This window comes from Carettochelys insculpta, chromosome 3 (assembly GCF_033958435.1).
Source record: "Carettochelys insculpta isolate YL-2023 chromosome 3, ASM3395843v1, whole genome shotgun sequence".
Classification (NCBI taxonomy): Eukaryota; Metazoa; Chordata; order Testudines; family Carettochelyidae; genus Carettochelys; species Carettochelys insculpta.
In genome coordinates this window covers 143972806-143985720 of record NC_134139.1, presented here as the reverse complement: position 1 = coordinate 143985720, position 12915 = coordinate 143972806, and the positions used below count along the sequence as shown (strand labels likewise).

The 12915-nt window shown below is 39.5% G+C and overlaps 1 protein-coding gene across 3 annotated transcripts in view; it reads right to left on the bottom strand.

The window, feature by feature from the left end:
- CEP162 (centrosomal protein 162) overlaps positions 1-12915 on the bottom strand; it is a 78430-nt gene that overhangs the window by 42104 nt on the left and 23411 nt on the right. The window contains exons 4-10 of one of the 3 annotated variants that reach the window (XM_074990953.1): positions 12734-12886; positions 12191-12377; positions 10896-10957; positions 7389-7504; positions 5189-5216; positions 2980-3099; positions 1915-2109 (exon numbers count right to left, since the gene is read on the bottom strand). In XM_074990953.1, coding sequence (XP_074847054.1) covers positions 1915-2109; positions 2980-3099; positions 5189-5216; positions 7389-7504; positions 10896-10957; positions 12191-12377; positions 12734-12886 — 861 coding nt within the window. The remainder of the gene's footprint in view (positions 1-1914; positions 2110-2979; positions 3100-5188; positions 5217-7388; positions 7505-10895; positions 10958-12190; positions 12378-12733; positions 12887-12915) is intronic. The other 2 variants (XM_074990954.1, XM_074990955.1) reach the window with 2 other exon arrangements.

Below are 12915 nucleotides of genomic sequence, written 5' to 3'. Positions count from 1 at the left end.
GAGTAGAGGAAACGAGGTGGTGCCACTGATGTGTCTGATCTCTCCCACTATGGGCGTAGAGATTTACGTGCTGATGATCTACTCCCTTATTGGATATCAGGGAGAAGATCTGGAGTCAAATGTTCAAAAATGTGTAATGGATTCAAGAGCTTAAGTTTCATTTTCAAAAATTTCTCATGAGCCCAAGTCTCACTGAAAGTCAGCAAGACAGACAGATTTAGGCACCTGGGAGAGAACAAAGTCAGAAAAATTCCAAACAAAATATTTCTGACACTTGGAAATCAAAATATTTCAAGGAAACAGTTTGAGTCTGACAAACTTTCAACAGAACCCATTAAGGTTCACTGTCACTTTATCCTCCTGGACTCTCAGCAGATGGGGCTTCCAGGCAGGATGAAGTGGAGCTCGGACATGGAAGATCCAGCTGAACTAGGAGCCTCAGAGCTGTCAACCCCTAGGGTTCCAACTTCAGAACACCAAGCATACTAGAAAGGAACCAAGGCTTCTCAGGTCCCAGCAGCTCAGCATATGGGCTACAATATAGCCTGGGACACTGGCAACCACAATCTGAAATTGACATTTTTTTGTTACATGCATAGGTGCCCTTCAGTGAATAAGAGCAACAAAGCTGACCAGACTTTTGCATAGTTAAAAAGTCCGCTCAGTTTTCAATTTCAATCTGCAATTGCCAAGGTGTCATGGATTCCCAACTTCCCTGAAGCCTGGCAGTGAAGCAGCCAAGGCTCCTCAAAGTGTATTTTGTTTCAGAAATACTAGGTTTTGGGATTTCCAAAATTAATTTTTTTATTATCTCAACCCTGTGAAAATTCTGGAGAATTTGATTCTTTTGTCCCAAGATAGGATTAAAAAAATCCTGAAAACTCTATAAAGTTTTCTCAGAACAGAAACTGCTCGATTTCCCATACAGAGCTACTTAGGAGCTTAAGTCTCTCTTGAAAATGGGACTCAGACACTTATGAAAATTTTATCCCTAGGCTCATATATTTTACTTGTGTATGTAATATATTATAGGTTTTTATTTTTTTTCCAAATTTTTGAATAAAGAGATTTGTTTTAGGCAGTTGAGAATATTGGAACCAATAGTAAATACATAAATAAGAATGGTCTGCTTTAAGTTTTAGTTCTTTTGTTTGAAATAACTTCTTTAAAGTACCTTGAACATATTTCTCACGTTACTTGAACATAACCCAAAAATGGATTTTACATAATTTGAACAAGAAAGAAAATATATAAAGTTAATACACTCAAGATTAGTGGAGCATGAACAATACAGTTCACATGACCAGAAAACTACAGCTCTTTTCATGTAGAAGAAATCACAAACAGCTGCACTTCACAATATTTCTATCCATAGAGATTGAATGTAGCACTTCCGTAAGAGGCTACGTCTAGACCAGAGAGTTTTGTCAGCAAAATAGCTGCTTCGTTGACAAAACCCATGTAGCGTCCAGATTCCAAAGGGCATTCTGTCAACAGTAAATTGATGGAATGCAGCACTTTTGTTGACAGGCGTACTCTGCTTGTCATGAGGAAGAACACCTCTGTCAACAGAGTTCTGTCAACAGAAAGCTAGTCTGAACATTCTGGGGACCCCTCTGTTGACAGAAAGGGCTTCCGGAACACTGGGCAACCGTGTCTGCCAGGCTTCCAGGTGTCCACTTTGCTGAGAGAGCAGCTGGGCAGTTTGGCTGCTCTCTGTTGACAGCCAATCACTCTTTCAATCTGCCTTGCGGTCTGGCCGCAATCTGTTGACGGAAGTTTTGTTGGAAGATATTTTCTGACAAAAACTTCTGCTGACAAATCCTTCTGGTCTAGACATAGCCATATAGTATACTTAATTAAAAACAACCAATAGGTAGAAATCACAGCTCAGCTTCCACTTGCAGTATCTACCTGATTCAGTAGTTGAGATATTTTTTGCACAATCTTCATTGTTTTGTGAAGCATCTTGGACTGGGCACTCTGCATTTTCTGTCACACTAAGATTAATTCTTTGCTCATCTGTCTCTCCTAGAGACTGATCGATATGACAGTAAGCCTGATGTAATGCTTCAATATCACTATTAGTTTGTCCATAGGAAACACCTGCTGAAAATTAACAATCATAAAATTCAGGAAACTGGAAATTCATAAGAGAAACAATTAGTAAATGCAAGACGTTGGAAGTGTAAGTTTCAGTTGCTAGCACAATCTATTAAAAAAAAAATCAATGTAGCACATCGGGTGCATCTACACTAGGAACTAACTTCGAAGTTAGGCACTACTTTGAAGTAGCCAGCAGTGAGTCGACATTTTCCCTTACTTCAAAGTTAACTTCAAAGTAGGGAGGCCAACTTTGAAGTCCTTACTCCATTCCTGGGAATGGAGTTGTGCCCTACTTCGAAGTAGGGTATGTGTAGATGCTCAACTGCAAAGTTGCTTACTTCAAAGTAAGCAACTACAAAGTTATTTTTGTAGTGTAGACACAGCCACTGTGACAAAGCAATGAGAAAAAGCAAACATCCAACTGACTCTCAATTTCAAAACCTACAAGGAACAACTATTGCTGAAAACAGCAAACTTCATGTTAACCTGGAAAGTGTTGAATCTACAATACTTGCTCTTCTCTACAGTCTTTCCCTGCAGTTATAAATATTTCTGTTTTTATATACATCTTTACTAAAACTCACACAAATCAGATTATATTTTGTTAGATTAAATACTGTGTGCCTATGACGAATAAATGAAGTCTTCATGAAGCTTTTCATCATTGTTTTGACTTATCTCCCACCACAGTTTAGAGTACAATTAAAATTATGGCTGCTCTGAATGTCTATTTCTAATTTCTAAATGCAATTCAATTGATAAAGCATTGGAGCACATGTGAAAGTAGCTTGCATTGATCAAGAAAGAATAAAAGAAAATAGTTATGCCTGAAAAGAAAAGTTAAAACAAGCAAACAAGACAAAGTAGTCTTACCAGTTCCGTTCATTTCACCTTCAGTGACTTCAGGTGTCTGATGTTCAGTCTGTGCTGCATCTTGCTGTTCAATAAACTTATGAATTTCCATAGTGGAGTCTTGTGAATCAAGCAACACAACTAAAAAGATTCATGACTTTAGAGAATACTGTCACTGATGCGATATTATAATTTATCTATCCTGACTCAATAGATGCAGAAAACAATTTTTATCTGCTTTGGATAGATTGGCAACTTGAGATCCATCATGCATGTGTGACAGTTCCTAGCTGCACTTGCACCAGTAGCAGAGCAGGCCTTGAACTGTGACTTAATCAAATTTCAGCCTCTGTTATCTTCTTAATCCATGCCAGAAACAAGCTGCTCCAACTCTTTTCCCACTGCAGCTTCAAGCAGGGACATCCTTTGGATTTATGGAACCTTAACCAGTTCTATTAAACTGGTGTCCCAATGGCAGGCAGGGGAAGGGTGTGAGATGGGTGGAGAGGGACAAGGGGGAATGATGTTTTTTTTAGAGATATTGTTTTATAATCTTCAGCAACACACTGATGAAATATACTTAACTTCTTTTAGCCTAACACAGTTAATTCAAGTCTCAGAGGGGTAGTTGGTCTGACCTGGCTATGGTCTGAAGAAGTGGGTCTGTCCCACGAAAGCTCACCTAATAAACTATTTTGCTAGTCTTTAAAGTGCTGCTTGACTGCTTTTTGTTTTGATAGTGTATAGACTAGCACGGCTTCCTCTCTGTTACTAGGGGTAGTTGTCTTCAACTGTATCTGCAAAAACAAGGTGTCCCGTGGCACCCTAAAGCCTAACAGATTTATACATTCTGAAACTGGAAGTATATACCTGGAGCTAGCAAATACCTGTTAAATGGCTTCATTACCATGTGAATGGCTCTTTCACAGGTTCAATAGTCTCTTAATAGGTCTGGCAAGCCTTTTCACTTACATTACCTAGATCCTCTTGGGAGGAAGCAGAATAGGAATAGGAAGAAGTGGATGGTTTAAAAGTTGGTACCTTTTCTCCCTGAACCCCAACTTTAGGTTCAAAGCTTATCAGTTGCTCCAGTCCTGATACATATGTTTTGCTGGAGAGGGAAACTGGGACTTTCTTAAGCAAGTGCTGTTAATAGTGATCCCCATCCCTAAGAAACTCATCCCAGTCCTAAAAATCAACGGTAACGTTGTAACATTTCTTCCTTAAAGTTAACTGCTGCCACCATCTCACTAATTCTAGGACACTTCTTAGTGCTCTAAGATGCAGCTTAGTGGGCCAGCACACTCCCAAAGAGCTGAAGTGACATTTCCTTGCTCTCCTCTCCTGCTTGTGAGATTACCTAGATCTAATCTCTCATTATTCACTCCAGTCTTAAAAGAAGCAACACTTCAGAGGCTGCTCTGCTCTGCTCCCACTTCCCCTCCTGCCTTGGAAAAAAGGTACTGGAACGCATGGTCAATTAGCAATCAAATGCAAATTTTCTTTTTAACAAAGACCTCCTCAAGAATACAAGGAGCTACATATGACTCTCAGGACACAGTTTGCATATACTGATGTAAAGGCTCACAGTAAGCAGAGTAACCTTACACTCAGCATGAGGCTAGGAGGGAATGTTTAGAACATGCCAAGGCTGTGGCAGGAATATTTAGTATAAGAGAGTGGGTCAGTGGTGAAGAGGGGCAGTGCATGAAGAATCAGACGTGGCTAGAAAAGCAGAGTAGGTCTAAAAATGAAATTATCAATGTGCTTTGGAGGACAATATTGGCTCAACTATATTAATTTATAATCCCAAAAATTTATAGTCCCAATTCCAATGATGGCATCATAGAAGTTATGTTACATCAGACCTGCCCATATTAACTGAGAAATATTTACTATATAGAAATCTCTACATTTCAACACTGTAGGCATTATTCTGAAACATGGTTATCGAGTCCCCAGTTCTCAAGCTCCACATGGGTGACTTCAGTGCCTGTACAGCGCTCACTGCAGGATCTGGCCCTATGTTTGCAGATGTGAAAATGTGAGCACTGACCTGTTGGTCCAAAATTAAAGACAGTGTTGATGTCTATTTAACAATAAGATATATGGATCATTTTAACTAGTTCAGACCACGATTATGAAGCAGTAGTTCTCATACAAAAATAAAACAGATTTACTTGTTATGTTTTACAAATATCTTCATAACATCACAAGTTTAAATTTTTACCTTTAGCCAGCATGCCAGTCGTGTCATCCTAAAACAATTGAAAGAGTGAAAAGTCGTAACTTTGTGAATTTTAAAAAACAAAATATTTATATTTACCAAGATTAAAAGTTTGCTTTAGTTCACGTGCCTTCTATCTTTATCGTAAGAGTTTTAATTGTGCTACTTTTTGGAACGCTATGGATTTATCATTCCAATACATGAACTGGAACCGCACGTCTTCCCCACTCTTTTACTCTGCTTCCCCCTTGGGGCAAGGTGAAACTAAATGCTGGTAATTACAATAGCAAAATATTGTTAATGAAAATTACAATACAAGAAAATGAGAAAATACCAAATTAGTGGTATCTCAGCATTAATTTTGCATTTCCTAACTGCTTTGCCTTCCAGTTTGAAGCCTTAAAGGGGTATGAATATGGGAGAAGGTGCCAAATACTTGTGGTTTTGCATTTTTTACAATTAACATTTCAACTAGTAGTTCTTTTCTAAAAAACAAATGAAAATAAAATAAGGAGCAACAACTGGAGATGAATGTGAGCTGTTTTAGAAAACAGAATGTAATGTAGATAAGCTGTAACCACATATATGGCATACCGTACTAAATGAAGTTAACTTCTACTATATGTTGCATTGCATTTTTAAAAAAACTTTGCTCAGAAATAAGAAATACATTGTGCACTAGTGTTTTGTTATTCAGTGTTAAGGGACCAGACCTATATGAAAATACATTTATCTCATTTTCAATAGGTCTGGTGCAGTATATGGATACCACACAGAACATCCTTGCAAAGACTTACTGCCTTTAATTTTGCATTGAAGGCTTACCTTTGCTCTCAATGTTTTGTTTAAACATGCACATAAAATACATTGGCCCCAATTTTTGGACCAAAAGGGTAGGGAAAGGTGACTATATACCAATTTTTTGGTTCCTGGGATGGTTTGGCCCCCTGCAACAGTCAGAGCAGCCTCAGAATTCTTCTAATCTACGTCAAGTTATCCCACAAGAGATGTTGCAGCAGTCAGAAACAGCCAGAGCACAAAGCCATTTTTTATCCAGAAGCTGCTGGGAGCATGTCTAGGGCTACTCCTCCACAACACTCCTCAGGCATTCCCTTACAGGTACAGAATTCCAGGTGGCCAGATCCATTAGGTTCATGAGACAGGTAGTCCTGACCAACTCTTCAGAAGTCACCCAGTAGATCGTAAGAAAAAAGGCTACGTCTAGATTACAGTGATTTGTCCACAGAAGTGTTTGTCGGAACATATCTTCCAACAAAACTTCTGTCAACAGATTAGGGCCAAATTGTCAAGTGGATCACAAGAGTGATCTGCTCTGTTGAAAAAGAATGGCTGAACTGCCCGGCCACACTCTCAACAAAACGGCCAACTGGAAGCACAGCAGACAGGGCTGCTCAGTGTCCTGGAATCCCTGTCTGCCAAGAGAGGGCCCTCTGGAACATTCAGACCGGCTTTCTGTTGACAGAAGGGAAATAAGACTGTTGACAAAAGTGTTGTGTTCTGTCGTATTACTGCCAATAGAATGCTCTGGAAATCAGGACATTCCCCAGGTTTTGTTGACAAAATTCCAGTTTTGCCAACAAAACCCTCTAGTGTAGACACAGCCTAAGTGTATGTACTGTATAGGTGGAAAGAAAACCTCTGACTCCATTTTTTCCATTCTCAAGTTCCATAGGACAGAGGTTTTCCTCTTCTTGAAAAGCTCAGTAGCTTCCTTGCCGCCAAGTCCTTCCAACAAAAGACAGAGAAAAGTTCTCCACCATTCTCAAGCTCTGAAGTATAGCACTTACCACCTGTGGCTGCTGACTCAAAGTACAAACAAATAAGTAGATACATCAAGGGCCGATTCTGGCCATCAAGATCATACCACCATGAAGAGTATAAATGTCACAGAAAAAATACCACAACAAAAAACTCTGTTCTTCATGTATCTAATAAGCATATTTACACAAAGTATAGTTACTTGTGTTCTTTAACATGCATTCTTGTGTATGTGTAGATGTCTATAAACCTCAAACAAGTAGTTAAAAAATTCAATTAGTTTAAAATAATAGATTTTTAAGAAAAAATTAAAAATTCGAAGTTTGGTTTCTGTTAGGACCGTGAAAATCTTGACAAGAGATAAGCATAGCAGCAAAGGTCTGATATCATAAAATTCAACATTTTAAATATTCAGTCATTATACCTGTCCTTGAACATTTCTATCAGCGTCTGATCTGACAATATGCTCAATGTGATTATCTTCATTTTTAGAAGGATAATTAGATTCAGTCTTATCTTCAAAATCTTCACTATATTTGTCTGAAATATAATTAAGCAGGGAATAAAGGTAATTATTTTAATGATACATGCAGTGTCAGGAAAACACTCTACTAACTACCAATATGGTGTTGCTCAGAGTTGATTTGTACTAATACCATAAGAAACTGTAAGACTACAATCATAGTCTATAAAAAGATATAGCTATAGATACTATATAGGCAACATCTAGTTTGCCAAGAACAGTTGGCAAAAGATATGCAAATTGCCACAAAATTTGCATATCTTTTGACGACAGTTCTGTCAAGAGAGGCTTTTCCGACATTTGGCCTTTCCACACAGAGCCAAATGTTGGAAAAAAAAAACCCTCTGTTGAGACATCCCTCCTTCCTCGTTGAACAAAGTGTGCAGGGATGTTGACAGAACGCTCCTGGGCAGCAGATCTCTTCCAAAAGTTCTGCAGTCTGGACATGCACTCTGTTGACAAAACTGCTGTCAACAGAAGCCTGAAGTCTAGACATAGCTGTAGTTATTGTAGTATATATGTATGCAACTAAATTGTTGCTATAAGATTTTCTATTCTTTTATCTTTTAAATGCCATTCTCTAGAAACTACACATTTGTTTTAAAATTTCTATTATAAAACTCTTGCACGACACCGCACCCATGCATTTTAAACAAAGAATATATCCTTTAGTTATTTAAGATTTGCAAATGCATATTTTACTTGAGTTCATGTTTAAGTTGGTAAAGCAGATTTCTTGACAGTTCAACTAAACTGTTTATTAAGTCTCAAAAAGGAATTTACTCTTTTATTATGATAGATTAAGAGGCTGGGATGAGATAAAATGGATAAACCAAGACCAACCATAAATAAGGGCAGGAGAAGGAGCAGCACAGTGAAAGGGAAATGCAAAGAGGGGCTAAGAAGAGCAGTGTGTCATTTTGCGTAATGTACAATTCATGAATTTGATAAGAGATTATGAACGCCCTGTATGTTAATCTTCATCAACCTGCTAAATCCATTTTGATTGTAAACCCCCTTTTCTCCTCCGTTATTCTTTTACTTCCATATTGGACCGAAATTCCAAGGACTGATAGAGAGCTGAGAACAGAGGGTCATTACACTGGAATCTGCCACTAGAGGACAGGATCTTGTTCTGATCACCTGAGGAGGCTAATCTGAGAATCACCTGACAGATGGATTATACAGTTATGAACAAAGCCCTTTGGAGACACAAATTTTTATTTGTGGAATCTCTGGGCTCTCTCAGGAATTGCACTGGTGAAAGGAGCTGAATGAGCGGCTGCTGCCCTTGGAGCCAGCACCCTGTGCTGGCAGCTTCTGTTACACAGCTGTACGGCCCTTAGGCTCACCTCATCCACTGGGACAGGCACCAAGGCTCACTGAAACTATCCCTGGTTGTGCTCAAGTGATGAGCAGACCCCCCAGATAGGAGATGCAGGCAGCCACATAGAAGGGATGGAGGCAGAAATAGGGGAGGGGCTGTGGGCAGTACAGATGCAACAGATAAACTTCTGGCATGGGGTGCTGGTTCCTGGGAGTGGCGGCTCCAAGTTCTGCTTTTTTTCATGCTACAGTTCCCAGAGAGCCCTGCAGTTCCACAGATACTAAGTTATATCCATTATATGTATATGCTGTATAAATTATATGTATTCATGTAGGGCTCTACTTACGAAAAGGGAGACCCAAAATCCTTATTAAGAAAATCACCTTAACATTCAACTAAAAACAGGTTGCAGCCATGGGGATGAATATTGGCGGGGAAAAAAGCCAGATGAACAATTATTGCTGTTTCCATTACACACCCATTACCCAACCTTTCAATGAAGTTGGTATACTTTCTTGTCTATTTGGAATACGGAAAGGAGAGGAGCCTCAAATTCTCTATCTCAAAGAAATATGGAAAAGAGGACAAACAAAAGAGCTTTTCATTTGTATTTTTTCCTTTCCATGTCTTCAAAACATGGTCCATTGAACATGTGGAAATCCTCCTCTGTTCTGATAATCCAATATACAATTTTCTGATAATCAAATTCATCCAATGAAGAAAAATTCACACACCACTCTTGAAAGGGAGACAGCCGAACTGTCTTTTATATTCAAATTTGGCACACTAACTCGTGGTTTGAACCGGGATGGGAATTTTCTGAGTCACTATAGGGCTCGTTTGCATACTTGGCTTAATCTAATTCTTGACCTCCCCTCTCCTCCTACCCCTCTACTCTCTGATTTGCTCACCTTGATCATTTTTTTCTGATTTGTCTTCCTTGATTACTGTTTTTGGTTCTCTGTGCCTTAAATATTGAGTCTGTTCTGGTTTGACTATGGTCTAAAGAAGTGGGACTGTCCCATGAAAGCTCACCAAATAAATTATTTTGTTAAAGTGCTACTTGACTGCTTTTTCATTTTAATTAATGCAAGTGCAAGAACTTCACTTTTTGGTAATTCAGCAATTTTGTAAAAATTCCTCCATTCTTAGTTTACACTATTGGTTATAAAATAATGTGAAAAAGAAGAGACTCCACAAATTAAATAAAAAAACTTCATGTGTATTATATGTAGGGTCCTATCAAATTCATGGTCCATTTTGGTCAATTTCATGGTCACAGGCTTTTAAAAAATCATCATCTTTATGATTTCAGCTATTAAAGTCAGAAATTTAATGGTATTGTAACTATAGAGGTTCTGACCCAAAAAGGAACTCTGGGGGAGGGAGTCGCAAAGTTATTATGTGTGGAAAGTGGGGGTGGAGTTACTGCTATTCTTACTTCTACACTGCTGCTGGTGGAGGCACTGCCTTCAGAGCTGGGCAGCTGGAGATTGGCAGCCACTGGAGAGGAGCGCCAAAGGCAGAGCCATTACCAGCAACAACACAGAAATAAGGAAGACATATTATGGTATTGCCACCCTTACTTCTGCATTGCTGCCTGCTGAGTTGTGTCCTCATGCAACAGCTGTGATTATCCAGCCACCTACCTCTGAAGGCAGCAGCACAGAAGTAAGGGTGGCATGGAACGGTATTGCCACTCTTACTTCTGTGCTGCTGCTGGCAGGGTGCTAACTTCAGAGCAAAATGCTTGGCCAACAGCTGCCATTCTCTGGCCACCCATCTTTGAAGGCAATATAAAAGGAAGGATGGCGATACTGCAACCCCCCTAAAATAAACTTGTGACTCCAACATAACTCCCTTTTAGTTCAGGACTCTATATCTTCTCTTGGTGGTCACTTGATAACAAGAAGGATGTCTTCATGTCACCCTCCCATTTGTGAGTCCGTTGATGGCTGACCAGCCTGATTCTGGAGCTGCAGGTCTTATCAAAGAAAGGGTAGGTGTTGACAGCTGTTAGAGTAGCAATGGACAGTTTGTATCACTCTTTTTCTCTTTATATGTGAACACAGGAGTATTACCACATTTTTCTTCATGTTTAGATTCACCGTCATTTTCCACTTGTTCCGCATTTTGTTCATGGCTGAAACAAAAAAAAAAAAGGGCAAAAATGTTAGTCTCTCATTATTCATAAGCACCAATTCACTTTTCATTTAAAAATCTATAAAATGGCAATTGCAATATGTGCATTTTTTGAACTGATCATTCTCACTCTTTTATATTCTACTTGTGAAAATTTCAAAATCAAGTGTTGCTACAGCTGTCTACACAGCTAGAATTTTCACCCCTCAAGCCTTTTCTTTCTGAATTGATTACTACAACTGCCTCCTCTCCGGCCTCCTTCACACCCACACAGTAACCTCAGAACAAACAGACCTATCATCCTTTTGCTTCTTGTTCTGACTTAGCCACATTCCACCTTTGAATTCCCATGTTGGCTCCCCTTTTCTACTCCACAGTAAAGGTTTTTGTCCTCACTCTTAAAAATGCTCCCTGTCCTTGGGCTGTGAATCACATTTTCATCTTGAAGGACAGACGTACCCTTCAATTATAAACATTTTTGAGTAACAACCACATTACTTGTATATTCATACAGAGTTAATACAATGATGCTGTAGTTGTGATTTGGACTTCTGAGCACCATTATAACATATACACATTATACCATACGCAATAAAGCCGAAACATATGCCATTTTGACTTGCACTTCACTTGCTCTTACCTCAGATTAATGCAAGTCAAAATCATGGGGTTCACAGGCACTGGGGAGTACAGATGCTCTGCCAGCTTCCTGCTCCCTCCAGCTGGGGGAAGCCGGGGGACAGACAGCCACGCTGCTGAGGCTTCTCCTCAGCTTCCCCCAGCTGGGGGAAGCCAGGCAGGCAGCTGTGGCAGTGCAGCTTCTCCCCGGCTTCCCCCAGTTGGGAGAAGCCACACCACCATGGTTGTCTGTCCACTCAGCTTCCCCCAGCTCAGGGAAGAAAGGGAGAAGTGGGGAAAGCTGGGGAGAAGCTGCGCCTGGCTCCCAGAGTGGCAGAGAGCTGGGAACCAGATGGCAGCCTGGCTCCCAGCTCCCCTGGGCTTGCAGAAGCTGAGAGCCAGGCTACCACCCGGTTCCTGGCTCCCTGCCACTCTGGGAGCCAGGAAACTGACCAGTGTTGGTACACTGGTCAATTTTCCAGCTCCCCCTGACATGCACAAGATTAGAGTCATGCAAGGGTGAGCAGGAGCGCAACACTTGCATAACTCAGGGGACTAGTATATATTATACTTTCAAAATATATTAATTCAGCTTAGGATCACCCACATGCATTACCATACAAATGCTGATAGTAATACAGAATCATTTGAGTCCAGCTCTTGGTTCAATCTTGAATAATCAATGGTAGATGAAGCTCCTTTCTCAAGTTTAGCAAAGAATCTCTCTTTTTCTTCTTGTTCTTCCAAAGTATCCAATCCAGTTCCCAAAATACTTTGATTAGGTCCAGAAACCACAACTGAAGCTAAATTTAAAAATATATCAGAATGTATTACAATAATATAATCTCAGTACATGGAATAATCATCATCATAATAATAATAATTATATATATATAATAACTAATTATAATAAGAAACACATACAGTGATAACGGTATTGAATGAATACTAAATAGCGTGCAAGATCCTGAAACTGATTCCATGAAGCTGAACCCGTATGCAGAATTAGTTGCAGGATCAGAGCCACGAACAATGTTTTAATATAACAGTTTCACCAATTTGTGTTTATTTTTAAAATAATGCATTTTCATTCATAATAACTGGCCCACAAATTTGCTAATAATCTGACTGAATAATTCCTCTCTCTGCTATTTCTTACCATCTGGTTCCAGGCTGTCTCTACTCAAGGATACAGAAACACCATCGCTTTTCTGGAGCTGCAATTTTCCTGTGTGAGCTTCCTCATCCACCTCCACAACGGGTTGAGAATTCTTTTGTGATTTGAGAAAGCTTCCATTTGTCCCTACTGTTCCTAGAAAGGCATTTTTGTACACAACAGAG